Source organism: Heterodontus francisci, chromosome 29 (assembly GCF_036365525.1).
Source record: "Heterodontus francisci isolate sHetFra1 chromosome 29, sHetFra1.hap1, whole genome shotgun sequence".
Taxonomy (NCBI): Eukaryota; Metazoa; Chordata; class Chondrichthyes; order Heterodontiformes; family Heterodontidae; genus Heterodontus; species Heterodontus francisci.
In genome coordinates, this window is record NC_090399.1 from 8,157,042 (window position 1) to 8,171,698 (window position 14,657).

At 44.5% G+C, this 14,657-nt stretch overlaps 1 protein-coding gene across 1 annotated transcript in view; it reads right to left on the minus strand.

Moving 5' to 3' along the window:
* Positions 1–14,657, minus strand: part of LOC137346097 (butyrophilin subfamily 1 member A1-like) — a 129,958-nt gene that overhangs the window by 33,663 nt on the left and 81,638 nt on the right. Inside the window, exons 7-8 of the mRNA XM_068009393.1 lie at positions 12,853–12,879; positions 3,997–4,023 (exon numbers count right to left, since the gene is read on the minus strand). Of these exons, the coding sequence (XP_067865494.1) occupies positions 3,997–4,023; positions 12,853–12,879 (54 nt within the window). The remainder of the gene's footprint in view (positions 1–3,996; positions 4,024–12,852; positions 12,880–14,657) is intronic.

Consider the following 14,657-nt stretch of genomic DNA (forward strand, 5'->3'; position numbering starts at 1 on the left):
AAACCTGTGGTTTTAACTGTAAAAGTGCCTGCAGTGTGACTGTACTAAGATGGAGTCAGTGCCACGAACCCAGAGAAACCTGTGGTTTTAACTGTGAAAGTACCTGCATTGTGACTGTACTAAGATGGAGTCAGTGCACCGAACCCAGAGAAACCTGTGGTTTTAACTGTGAAAGTGCCTGCAGTGTGACTGTACTAAGATGGAGTCAGTGCCACGAACCCAGAGAAACCTATGGTTTTAACTGTGAAAGTGCCTGCAGTGTGACTGTACTAAGATGGAGTCTGTGCCACGAACCCAGAGAATCCTCTGGTTTTAACTGTGAAAGTTCCTGCAGTGTGACTGTACTAAGATGGAGTCAGTGCCACGAACCCAGAGAAACCTGTGGTTTTAACTGTGAAAGTGCCTGCAGTGTGACTGTACTAAGATGGAGTCAGTGCCTCGAACCCAGAGAAACCAGCGGTTTTAACTGTAAAAGTGCCAGCAGTGTAACTGTACTAAGATGGAGTCAGTGCACCGAACCCAGAGAAACCTGTGGTTTTAACTGTGAAAGTGCCTGCAGTGTGACTGTACTAAGATGGAGTCAGTGCCACGAACCCAGAGTAACCTGTGGTTTTAACTGTGAAAGTGCCTGCAGTGTGACTGTACTAAGATGGAGTCAGTGCCACGAACCCAGAGTAACCTATGGTTTTAACTGTGAAAGTGCCTGCAGTGTGACTGTACTAAGATGGAGTCAGTGCACCGAACCCAGAGTAACCTGTGGTTTTAACTGTGAAAGTACCTGCAGTGTGACTGTACTAAGATGGAGTCAGTGCACCGAACCCAGAGTAACCTGTGGTTTTAACTGTGAAAGTACCTGCAGTGTGACTGTACTAAGATGGAGTCAGTGCACCGAACCCAGAGTAACCTGTGGTTTTAACTGTGAAAGTGCCTGCAGTGTGACTGTACTAAGATGGAGTCAGTGCCACGAACCCAGAGTAACCTGTGGTTTTAACTGTGAAAGTACCTGCAGTGTGACTGTACTAAGATGGAGTCAGTGCCACGAACCCAGAGAATCCTGTGGTTTTAACTGTGAAAGTGCCTGCAGTGTGACTGTGCTAAGATGGAGTCAGTGCCACGAACCCAGAGAATCCTGTGGTTTTAACTGTGAAAGTACCTGCAGTGTGACTGTACTAAGATGGAGTCAGTGCCACAAACACAGAGAAACCTGTGGTTTTAACTGTGAAAGTACCTGCAGTGTGACTGGACTAAGATGGAGTCAGTGCACCGAACCCAGAGAAACCTGTGGTTTTAACTGTGAAAGTGCCTGCAGTGTGACTGTACTGAGATGGAGTCAGTGCCACAAACACAGAGTAACCTGTGGTTCAGTAGCAGAGCAGCAAATTGAAAAGGTTTCTCTCAGATTCCGTGTCACCAGCAACTGGGGGTCAGGCCCAGCCAAAAATGTGTGAATCTGGCATCTGCCTTTGCACTGAACTATTGTGGACAGCAGTCCAGGAGACCCCTCGGACCATGACTGTTCTTCCAATTCCAGAGAATGCAGCTCAGTGCTAGCTGGACCTGCCCAATGCAGAGTGAGAGAACCACACAATAAGTAGTTTAGCACAAGTCCTGCTATTAACTGCAACAAATACATTCCCTTCTGGAGTGAAGGACAGCCCTCCACACAGCAAGTCTGTCTGAAGAACATGTGGAACATTTCCCAATCAGAGCAGGTGATGTTCACCTTCTGGATGGAACTGGGAAAAACATCAAACAGTTTAGAGTCGAGACAGACACCAACAGACATTTGACAAAATTATTGACTCAGCTAGACATGGGGGAAATTAATCTGTATCTAAAGTGTATTGACAACCTAATGCTATCAAAACATAGTCCGATCTAAAACACATTTCTCCCTGTTTCGTGAGATACCTGTCATTGTTTTTACTTGCACAAGTAGCTAGTGTCTGCCTGCACACTTGATGTCGTGATGTGGAGAATTCAGATAGATATCCATCTGTCAGGAACGATCTTGATCTCTTTCTCTCCCCTTGCTCTCACTTTCAGTCCATCTTTCTCCTCTCTCTCTTCCCCCTTTCTCTCCCCCGCTCCCCCACCATGTTCCTCTCTCTCTCCCCTCTCTGTGTCTATCTCTCTCCCCCCTCTCTTTCTCATCCCAATCTTTCCCCTCTCTCTTCCCCCCCCATGTCTCCGTCTCTCCCCCGTGTCCCTCTCTCCCACCCGTCTCTCTCCTCTTTCTGTGTCCCTCTCTCTCCCCCTCTCTCTCTTTCCCCCTCTGTTTTCATTCATTGTGTCACTGGCTCTCCCCCACTGTCTCTCTCCCCTCTCTGTGTCCCTCTCTCTCCCTCTCTATCTCCCTCTATCTGATCCCCGGGTTGGTGCTTGTTTAAAGGGCTGTCTGACTCTCGGCGTGCTCCCTCAGCACTGTACTGCTCCACCCCGTGCCTCTGGCTGTGTCCTGGCCCACTTCCTGCTCTCTCCTCGGCCTCTCCCTCCCTCTCCCCTACAGCAGCTATTCCTGCTCACTCCCTGAACCGTGTGACAACAGCAGGGGCGGCGGATCCCAGCCGCCTGCACCATGAACCGCCAATCAGCACTCACCCCACCCAGGCAGCCCACTGTCAGTCACAGACACTGAGCAATCACAGACAGGCGGCCACCATCCGTCAGACACATGTCCCACATAACCCCGCCTCCTGACATACACTTTAATAGGAGAGCTGTCAATCAAAGCCAAGCCACAGGCAGCCCACTGTCAGTCACAGAGGATTGGTGGGCCAGATGGAAACCTTTGGTGTACCGGATTCTCGCCCGCAGGTGGTATGTTGGATAATCCAGTTTTAAAATAACCGAGCCACTAGGTTATTTAAAAACACAAGTTTAAAGGCTTGGAGCAAGACATTTAAACAGGGGTGAGAATGGCCAAAGACTAAAAGGGCTGAAAACTACTGGCCAAAGACAATAAAGTCTGAATTTTTTTTGACAGGAATCATGTAATTATAACATCGTTAATGATCTGTAATGAACGTAAATGCTTCCAGGTCACTTCAAATGTGTAGAAACATTAGTTTTCCCTTTGTTTACCTTCGATTATCATTAAGACGGTGGATGAATGTATTTATATAAAATCACCAAAGTGACCTCAGCATTCCAACATTTAATACAGGTGGCACATTATGTAATTATGAAGGATGAAGTAAATTTTAACACCAGAACTGTTAGTTCTGATTTTTTTTTAAAGCTTGCCGGAAACCCATGAAGCTGCCCCAAAGGTCAGAACAGCAGTTCCTACTCACAGCAGTTCGATTGTTTTTCAAAGCTGGTCTTTTGGGTCTGAAGGTTGGAAACTGCAGAGCGTCCAACCTTTTCACAGGAGGGTCCACATTACAATTTTTGTCCTACACAGGGGCCGGTGAGCATATTTCAGAAAGATAAAGGCATTCGAAATTTATTTTACTATTTATCAAAACAATAAAAAATGCATATTTTTGTGAGCAAGTTTTCAATGAGAAGACAACTGTATTAATCTACTTTCTCGTCACTATGTTGAACACCGATTTAGTAAGATCTCTGGTATTATTTTTCCTTGCATAAGTAGTCAATGTCTCCCCACACACGTGATGTAGCAATGTGGAGTATTCCAGACAGATGTCCATCTGTCAGGAATGATCTTGATCGTGCTCTCTCCTCACTCACTCTCTCTCTCTCGCTGTCTGTCTTTCTCTCTTCCCCCAGCCCTCCCCCGAAACTTGTGTCTCACTCTCTCTGTGACTCACTCACTCTCTCTGTGACTCACTCACTCTGCATCTGAGTCTCTTGCTCTCGTTCCTTCTCTCTGTGTCTCTGTATCCCCCACTTTCTGTGTCCCCCCGCTCAAAAGATGCAATCAGATCAGCTCTTTCAGCACTGATATTGAAGAGTTCAGGAACTGTGCTTCCAGTTTTATTATAAATTCCGAGACAGTTTTATTGAATTGTGTCATGGTTCTGTACTTACCATAATTTATTTCCACTTCATTGTAACCTGCACAAAACAAGAATATTTAATATCATATACTTATTGCTGATCGTTAGTTAAAAATATCAACTGTATCTTCACTCACACTGCACCATCACTGCTGGGTTAGAATCCAATGACTAACAATAGGGATCTAATGTCCGTAGGCAATTTACAATGTACCAGACTCAACACTGAGTTAAACAATTTCAGATCATAACCTCTATCCCCATTTTTTCCAGAGAGCAGTTATTGATAATGATTCTGCTATTCCCATTTACACCTCCGCTGGACCCATCTTTTGTTCCTTTACTTGTCCCATTACCATCTCCTTTTGCCTTATACCATCGTCCCTCTGGTCATTTAATCTCTCCTGACTTCCACCTTATCACAGACGTTCCCTTTTGTTCTTCTCCCTCCCCTCTTTTCCTGCCTCTGTACTTTTTAAAATCTGTTACATCTTTAACTTTTTCTAAATCTGACAAAAGGTCATTGACCTGAAGTGTTAACTCTGTTTCTCTCTCCACAGATGATGCCTGAACCAGTTGAGCATTTCCAGCATTTTCTGTTTTTATTTTGGATCAAAAGTTCCATTTGCCTCAAAATAATCATCCCATTAAAATCAATAAAAAGACTGAGCTGTAGATTGAAAACTCAGACTGGAATATTGGGAAGGATTTACAGTATTTACATCTCATGTGATCAGCTCACAATGCAGCTGGCACTTTCACCTGTACCTAACATGTTTTAAAGGGTTTCTCCTGACCCTGGACTGACAGGCAAATTACAGCTGTAATGTGTGGCTTCTTTTTCTAGTATTGAATGGGTAGCTGGGGGAGGAAGAGAACATTGTGTGGGAGGGTCCCATTTTGCTCATGTTAAGTTGTCTTCTGGCTGGTTAACCAATCAACAAAATCACTTTAGAACAAAGAACAAAGAACAGTACAGCACAGGAACAGGCCATTCGGCCCTCCAAGCCTGCGCCGGTCTTGATGCCTGCCTAAACTAACACCTTCTGCACTTCCGGGGACCGTATCCCTCTATTCCCATCCTATTCATATATTTGTCAAGATGCCTCTTAAACGTCGCTATCGTACCTGCTTCCACCACCTCCCCCGGCAGCAAGTTCCAGGCACTCACCACCCTCTGTGTAAAAAAATTTGCCTCGCACATCCCCTCTAAACTTTGCCCCTCGCACCTTACACCTATGTCCCCTAGTAACTGACTCTTACACCCTGGGAAAAAGCTTCTGACTATCCACTCTGTCCATGCCGCTCATAACTTTGTAAACGTCTGTCATGTCGCCCCTCCACCTCCGTCGTTCCAGTGAAAACAATCTGAGTTTTTCCAACCTCTCCTCATAGTTAATGCCCTCCAGACCAGGCAACATCCTGGTAAACCTCCTTTGTACCCTCTCCAAAGCCTCCACGTCCTTCTGGTAGTGTGGCGACCAGAATTGCATGCAATATTCTAAGTGTGGCTTAACTAAGGTTCTGTACAGCTGCAACATGACTTGCCAATTTTTATACTCTATGCCCCGACCGATGAAGGCAAGCATACCGTATGCCTTCTTGACTACCTTATCCACCTGCGTTGCCACTTTCAGTGACCTGTGGACCTGTACGCCCAGATCTTTCTGCCTGTCAATACTCCGAAGGGTTCTGTCATTTACTGTATACCTCCCATCTGCATTAGACCTTCCAAAATGCATTACCTCACATTTGTCTGGATTAAACTCCATCTGCCATTTCTCCGCCCAAGTCTCCAACCGATCTCTATCCTGCTGTATCCTCTGACAATCCTCATCATTATCTGCAACTCCACCAACCTTTGTGTCGTCCGCAAACTTACGAATCAGACCAGCTACATTTTCCTCCAAATCATTTATATATACTACAAACAGCAAAGGTCCCAGCACTGATCCCTGCGGAACACCACTAGTCACATCCCTCCATTCAGAAAAACACCCATCCACTGTTACCCTCTGTCTTCTGTGACTGAGCCAGTTCTGTATCCATCTTGCCAGCTCACCTCTGATCCCGTGTGACTTCACCTTTTGCACCAGTCTGCCATGCGGGACCTTGTCAAAGGCTTTACTAAAGTCCACATAGACAATATCCACCGCCCTTCCCTCATCAATCATCTTCGTCACTTCCTCAAAAAACTCAATCAAATTAATAAGACACGACCTCCCCTTCACAAAACCATGCTGTCTCTCGCTAATAAGTCCATTTGTTTCCAAATGCGAGTAAATCCTGTCCCGAAGAATCCTCTCTAATAATTTCCCTACCACTGACGTAAGGCTCACCGGCCTATAATTTCCTGGATTATCCTTGCTACCCTTCTTAAACAAAGGAACAACATTGGCTATTCTCCAGTCCTCTGGGACCTCACCTGTAGCCAATGAGGATGCAAAGATTTCTGTCAAGGCCCCAGCAATTTCTTCCCTTGCCTCCCTCAGTATTCTAGGTTAGATCCCATCAGGCCCTGGGGACTTATCTCCCTTAATGCTTTGCAAGACACCCAACACCTCCTCCTTTTTGATAATGAGATGACTGAGACTATCTACACTCCATTCCCGAGGCTCATCATCCACTAAGTCCTTCTCCTTGATGAATACTGATGCAAAGTACTCATTTAGCACCTCACCCATTTCCTCTGGCGCCACGCATAGATTCCCATCTCTGTCCTTGAGTGGGCCAACCCTTTCCCTGGTTACCCTCTTGCTCTTTATATATGTATAAAAAGCCTTGGGATTTTCCTTAATCCTGTTTGCCAATGACTTTTCATGACCCCTTTTAGCCCTCCTAACTCCTGGCTTAAGTTCCTTCCTACTGTCTTTATATTCCTCAAGTGCTTCATCTGTTCCTAGCCTTGCAGCCCTTACAAATGCTTCCTTTCTCTTTTTGACTCGGCTCACAATATCCCGTGTTATCCAAGCTTCCCGAAACTTGCCAAACTTGTCTTTCTTCCTCACAGGAACATGCTGGTCCTGGATTCTAATCAGCTGACGTTTGAAAGACTCCTACATGTCAGATGTTGATTTACCCTCAAATCCAGAGTTGTCCAACCTTTTCACATGGAGGGCCACATTACAATTATTGTCTTACATAGGAGGCCAGTGAGACAATTTCAGGAAGACAGAGACATAAAAAATTATCTTACTATTAGTCAAAACAACGACAAGTATACATTTTTGTGAAGAAGTTTTAAATGAGAACACTAATTTATTGACTTACTTTCTCTTCACTATGTTGGACACTGTTTGAGTGAGATACCTGGCATCTTTATTTGCTTGCACAAGTAGTCAATGTTTGCCCACAAGCTTGATGCAACAATGTGGAGTATTCCGGATCAATGTCATTCAGTCAGGAATGATCTTGATCACTCGCTCTCCCTGTAAACCACCCCCCCCACCACCCTCGTTCTGTTTCTCCCAGTCCCCCTCTCTCTCCGTACCCCATCTCCCTCTCCCTGTTCTCCTCTCTCTCCTGTTCCCCCCTCTCTTTTTCTGTCCCCCCCTCTCTGCTCCCATCCCCCCTCCCTTTGACACCCCCTCCCTCCCTCCCTCCAACACCCACTCCCTCCTTCTGACACCCCCTCTCTCCATCCCTCCTCTTCCTCTCTCTCTCTGTCCCTCCTTCCCTCATCCTCTCTCTGTCCCTGCCTTTCTCTCTCTCTGTCCCTCCCTCCCACTCTCTCTCTGTCCCTCCCTCCCTCCCTCTCTCTCTGTTCCTCTCTCTCTCTGTCTCTGTTCCTCTCTCCCCGTTCCCCTATCTCTCTCTCTCTATTCCTCTCTCTCTCTCTTTGTTCCTCTCTCGCTCCCTGTCTCTGTTCCTCTCTCTCTGTTCCTCTCTCTCTCTCTCTCTCTCTGTTCCTCTCTCTCTCTCTCACACTCTGTTCCTCTCTCTCTCTCTCACACTCTGTTCCCCTCTCTCTCTCTCTGTCTCTGTCCTCTCTCTCTCTCTCTGTCTCTGTCCTCTCTCTCTCTCTCTGTCTCTGTCCTCTCTCTCTCTCTCTGTCTCTATCCTCTCTCTCTCTCTCTCTGTCTCTATCCTCTCTCTCTCTCTCTCTGTCTCTGTTTTTCTCGCTCTCTCTGTCTCTGTTCCTCTCGCTCTCTCTGTCTCTGTTCCTCTCGCTCTCTCTCTCACACTGTCTCTGTTCCTCTCTCTCTCTCTCACTGTCTCTATTCCTCTCTCTCTCTCTCTCTGTCTCTGTTCCTCTCTGTCTCTGTTCCTCTCTCTGTCTCTGTTCCTCTCTCTCTGTCTCTGTTCCTCTCTCTCTCTGTCTCTGTTCCTCTCTCTCTCTCTGTCCTCTCTCTCTCTCTCTCTGTTCCTCTCTCTCTCTCTCTCTGTTCCTCTCTCTCTCTCTCTCTCTGTTCCTCTCTCTCTCTCTCTCTGTCTCTGTTCCTCTCTCTCTCTCTCTCTGTCTCTGTTCCTCTCTCTCTCTCTCTCTCTGTCTCTCTCTCTCTGTTCCTCTCTCTCTCTGTTCCTCTCTCTCTCTCTCTCTGTTCCTCTCTCTCTCTCTCTCTGTTCCTCTCTCTCTCTCTCTCTCTGTTCCTCTCTCTCTCTCTCTCTGTTCCCCTCTCTCTCTCGCACTCTGTGCCATCCCCTGACAGTTGCAGAGAGCGAGAACACTCAGCAGATGCTTGGTCAGTTTTTTTCCCCCAAAGATCACAACTGAGTTTCATAGCTGACAGTTGCTGACATTGGGAACAACTGTTTTCCAACTTCGGACAGACTCGGGCTTTTCTTGTGTTCTGACTTTTTTTTTAAAAAGTCTGCTGAAAAATCCCAAGTCTGTCCAAAGTTGTGAAACGGCTGTTCCCAATGTCAGGAATTGTCAGCTATGAAACTGAAGTGCGATCCTTTTTAAAAGGCAGTCTGACAATGGGAAATTCCTCATCTCCAGTCACGGAGCCCAGGCAATGATGAGGAATGGTCCGGGTACAGTTTACATCTGCAGGCCGGATGGAAACCTTCAGCGGGTCATATGTTGGACAACCCTGATCTCACCCCTCCTCCCTCAAAGAAAAAAATAACTATACAAGTGTAAAGAAAAAGAGGAACTGTGGAAAACAAATAAAAAGATGCCACAAAAGAGTATCATTTTTTGGTGTAATGATGAAATAAATTGACAGATTTCATTGATGTGGAACATGATGCTGTTTGACTCAATTTTCTGCCCCCACACATGAAGTGTATTTTTCAACAACAGCAGTAGTAAAGAATAATTTCATACTGGTCGAGAAAAACTCTTTGTACCAGAGAAAGGACATTATCTAATCCACTGCACTATGGGGCTCCACAGCAGAAAAGGACAGTATCTAATCCACTGCACTATGGGGTTCCACAGCGGAAAAGGACATTATCTAATCCACTGCACTATGGGGTTCCACAGCAGAAAAGGACATTATCTAATCCACTGCACTACGGGGTTCCACAGCAGAAAAGGACATTATCTAATCCACTGCACTACGGGGTTCCACAGCAGAAAAGGACATTATCTAATCCACTGCACTATGGGGTTCCACAGCAGAAAAGGACATTATCTAATCCACTGCACTACGGGGTTCCACAGCAGAAAAGGACATTATCTAATCCACTGCACTACGGGGTTCCACAGCAGAAAAGGACATTATCTAATCCACTGCACTATGGGGTTCCACAGCAGAAAAGGACATTATCTAATCCACTGCACTATGGGGTTCCACAGCAGAAAAGGACATTATCTAATCCACTGCACTACGGGGTTCCACAGCAGAAAAGGACATTATCTAATCCACTGCACTATGGGGTTCCACAGCAGAAAAGGACAGTATCTAATCCACTGCACTATGGGGCTCCACAGCAGAAAAGGACATTATCTAATCCACTGCACTATGAGGTTCCACAGCAGAAAAGGACAGTATCTAATCCACTGCACTACCCATTCTGAAAGATGAAAGGACACTAACCAGCTTATGTGGAGGGAAAAAAAGCTGATGGTTTTGTGATATAAAGTTCCAATATTTGGCACCATTGTATCCAATGCAATTAACCTGTTTCATAACTACATAAGAAACAGGAGCAGGAGTAGGCCATTCAGCCCTTCTAGCCCACTTTGCCATTCAATGAGATTAACCCTGATCTTCTACTTCAACACCATTTTCCTGCATTATTCTCCTATCCTTTGATGTTTTTAATATGGAGAAATCTATCGATCTCAGTCTTGATCATACTCAACGACTGAGCCTTCACAGCCCCCTGGGACAGAGAATTCCAAAGATTCACCACCCTCTGAGTGAAGAAATTCCTCCTCATTTCAGTCCTAAATGGCCTGCATCGCATTCGAGTCTGTGTCCCCAGGTTCTAGACTCCCCAGCCAGGGGAAACATCCTTCCTGCATCTACCCTGTCAAGCCCTGTACAAACTGCACAAACTACTCTCGCAGCAGTCTCACCAAGCCTCTATATAATTGCAGTAAGACATTTTTACTCCTGTACTCGAATCCTCTTCAAATAAAGGCCAACAGGCTACTTACCTTCTTAATTGCTTGCTGTACTTGCATGTTAGCTTTCAGTGACTCATGAACAAGGACACCCATGACCCTTTGAAATTCAACACCATTAAGAAATACTCTATTTTCCCACCAAAGTGGATAACCTCACATTTCTCCACATTGTATTCCATCTGCCAAATTTTTGCCCACTCGCTTAGCCTCTCCAAATCTCCTTGAAGCGTCTTTGCATCCTCCTCACAACTCACAATTCCACCTAGTTTTGCGTCATCTGCAAATTTGGAAATATTACATTTAATCCCCACATCCAAATCATTGATATAGATTGTGAATAGCTGGGGCCCAAGCACTGATCCTTGTGGTACCCACTAGTTACAGCCTGCCAACCTGAAAATGGCCCATTTTGTCCGACTGTTTTCTGTCCGTTAGCCAGTTCTTAATCCATGCCAGTATATTCCCCCCAATTCCATGTGCTCTAATCTTGTTTACTAACCTCTTGTGTGGGACCTTATCAAAAGCTTTCTGAAAATCTAAACATACCACATCCACTGGTTCCCCCTTATTTACTCTGCTGGTTACATCCTCAAAAAACTCCAACAGGTTTGTTCAACATGATTTCCCTTTTATAAATCCATGTTGACTCTCCCCAATTCTACCATTATTTTCTAAGTGCCCTGTTATCACATCCTTTATTGCAGATCCTAGCAATTTCCCTATGACTGATGTTAGGCTAACAGGTCTGTCGTTCCGCATTTTCACTATACCTCCTTTCTTAAATAGTGGGGTTACATTTGCCACCTTCCAATCTGCAGGAATCATTCCAGAGTCTATAGAATTTTGGAAGATGATCACCACTGCATCTATTATCTCCACAGCTACCTCTTTCAACACTCTGGGATGGAGATCAGGTCCAGGGGGTATATCTACTTTAAGCTCCATTAATTTCTCTAGTACTCTTTTTTACCAATATTAATATCCTACAGTTCCTCGTTTACACTCGTCCCTTGATGCTCCATTATTTCTGGGACATTTTTAGTATTTCCCTCCGTGATGACAGACACAAACTATTTGTTCAGTTTCTCTGCCATTTCCTTCATCCCCATTATAAATTCTCATGGCTCTGCCTGTGATGGACTCACATGTGTTTTTGCTAATCTTTTCCTTTTTACATACCTATAGAAGCTTTTACTATCCGTTTTTACATTTCTCGCTAGTTTACTCTCATATTCTATTTTCCCTTTCTTAATCGTTTTCTTGGTCCTCCTTTGTAGAATTCTAAAATGCTCCCAAACCTCAGGCTTATCGTTTTTTGTGGCAACTTTATAAGTCTCTTCCTTTGATCTCATACAATCCTTGATTTCTTTTGTTAGCCACAGTTGGGTTTCCTTGCTGGGTTTTTGTGCATTAAAGGGATGTATTTTTGTTATAAACTCTGTATTAGTTCTTTAAATGTTCGCAATTGCCTGTCCATCGTCATATCTATGAACATAGTTTCCCAATCCACCATAAACAATTTGCCCCTCATACCGCCATGGTTTCCTTTGCTTAGATTTAAGACCCTAGTTTCTGATTCAAGTACATCAATTTCAAACTTAATGTAAAATTCTATCATATTATGGTCACTCTTTCCTAAAGGCTCCTTTACAAGATCATTAATTAGCTCTTTTTCATTGCACAATACTAGATCTGAAATAGCTAGTTCCTAGTTGGTTCCTCAATGTACTGCTCTCGAAAACCATTTTGCATATATTCCAAGAATTCATCCTCCACAATATTCGTACCAATTAAGCTTACCGAGTCTGTATGTAGATTGAAATCCTCCGATTACTGCATTGCCCTTGAGACATGCGCCTCTAATTTCCTGATTTATACTTTACCTCTGCTGTTTGGTGGACTATAAACAACTCCTTCCAATGTTTTTTTGCCCCTTGCTGTTTCTAGTTCCATCCAAACTGATTCTAGGTCTTGATCTTTAGAATTAAGGTCATCTCTCACGACAGTACTAATGCCCCCTTGAATTCACAGAGCTACCTCATCACCTTCCCCCAGCTTCCTATCCTTCCTGAATGTCACGTTCCCTTTCAAAAACAAAAGGACAGTGCTGAGCCCACTGCACCCCCAACCCCAAAGGTCAACATCTAACACACTGCACCACCCAGTGGCAGTGAACTACAGCAGGAAGTTGTTCTCACATAACAAGATGTGAGGTTCACAGGAATGTAAAATAGGTGTACACTTTTCCTGAAAGGCAAAAGGCAACTCTATCCTCACAATTCCTGGATTCCCATGCAATGGAACTGGAATTTTCTTATCAAATTACTGTTAAATAAAGCCCTGGAATGGTTCCAAAGAGCTTACCTTCCAAAGTGCAAAACAGCTGTAGTTCTGAAAATCAAGAACAGAAGGATGTGTTAGTGTGAGAGATTCTGCAGCTACAATCACACACTGTAAAGGAATACTACATACACAAACAGAACACAATTTAATTTGCTTCCGATCTAAATATGAAATTAAACTCAATCTAGATGTGTTACAATACAAATAAATAATTGATCATATTTTAACATTCTAACACTCTAAGGTCTAAGATCTTGATAAAATTTACCACCGATGTTTTTCATCTTTCACCGAATGTTCCACTGATGATGTAACGGGCTGTATCTCAGCGACAACTTGTTAAATGTTCAGCGATTGGCATCAACTAACACAACATGCAGTTGAAACATAGGCAGTTATGGGTTCAGTAATATATTCATGATTTAGAACTCTGGAATTCAGTCCTTTCTGTTCCTCGTTTTATCATATTTTTAAAACTTTGATCAGGGTATTTGAGGGTCACTGGCCAGACCAGCATTTATTGCCCATCCCGAATTGCCCTTGAGAAGGTGATGATGACCTTTTTCAACCACTGCTATCCTTCTGGTGTCGGCACACCCACAGTGCTGTTAGCAGGGGAGTTCCAGGATTTTGACCCAGCGACAGTGAAGGAATGGCGATATATTTCCAATTCAGGATGGTGTGCGACACGGACGGGAACTTACAGGTGGTGGTGTTCCCATATGCCTGCTGCGCTTGTTCTTCTAGGGGGTAGAATTTGCAGGTTTGGAAGGTGCTGTCAAAGGATTCTTGGCGAGTTGTTTCAGTGCATCTTGTACATTGTACACACTGCTGTCTCTGTGCGTCAATGGTAGAGGGAATGAATGTTGAAGATGGTGAATGGGGTGCTAAGTAAAAGAGCTGCTTTGTCTTGGACGGTGTCAAGCCTCTTGAGTGTTGTTGGAGCTGCACTCATTCAGGCAAGTGGAGAGTATTTCATCACACTCTTGACTTGTGCCTTGTAGATGGCAGACAGGATTTGGAGGCGAGTTATTTGCCTTAGAATTCCCAGCCTCTGACCTACTCTTATGGCCACAGTATTTATATGATTGGTCGGTCCAGTTAAGTTTCTGGTCAATGGTAACCCACAGGATGTAGATGGTAGAGGATTCAGCAACGGTACAGTCATTGAATGCCAGGCGGAGATGGTTAGATTCTCTCTTGTTGGAGATGGTCATTGCCTGGCATTTGTGTGGCATGAATGGGGGTGAGTATAAAAATAGGAGAATACACCAGATGAATGCATGGCTGGATAGATGGTGCAGGATGGAGGGCTTCAGAATTCTGGGGCATTGGGGCTAGTTCTGGGGAAAGTGGGACCTGTACAAGGTAAACAGTCTCCATCTGAACAGGACCAGGACAAATATCCTTGCAGGAAGGTTTGCTAGTACTGTTGGGGATGGTTTAAACTAGATGGGCAGGAGGATGGGAACCTGAGGGCAGTTCCAGATAGGACAAATTCAGAGCAGGGAACGGAAAGCAGAAAATTAGTGAGTGACTCCGAAACACAAATGAAGCAAAGGTTAAAAAGTGTACAGCACAGGAATTTGGCAGTGTTAAAAGGTATTTATTTAAATACAAGGACTATAGCAAATAAAGCCGACGAGCTAAAGGCACAGATAGACACAAGGCAACACGATATCTTCGCTGTAATGAAAACTTGGCTTAAAGAGGGGCAAAAATGGCGGCTTAACATCCCTGGATATAGAGTTTTCAGGCAGGAAAGGGAGAGAGATTAAAAAGGGAGGAGGTGTAGCATTATTAGTTAAAGAATCAATAACAGCTGT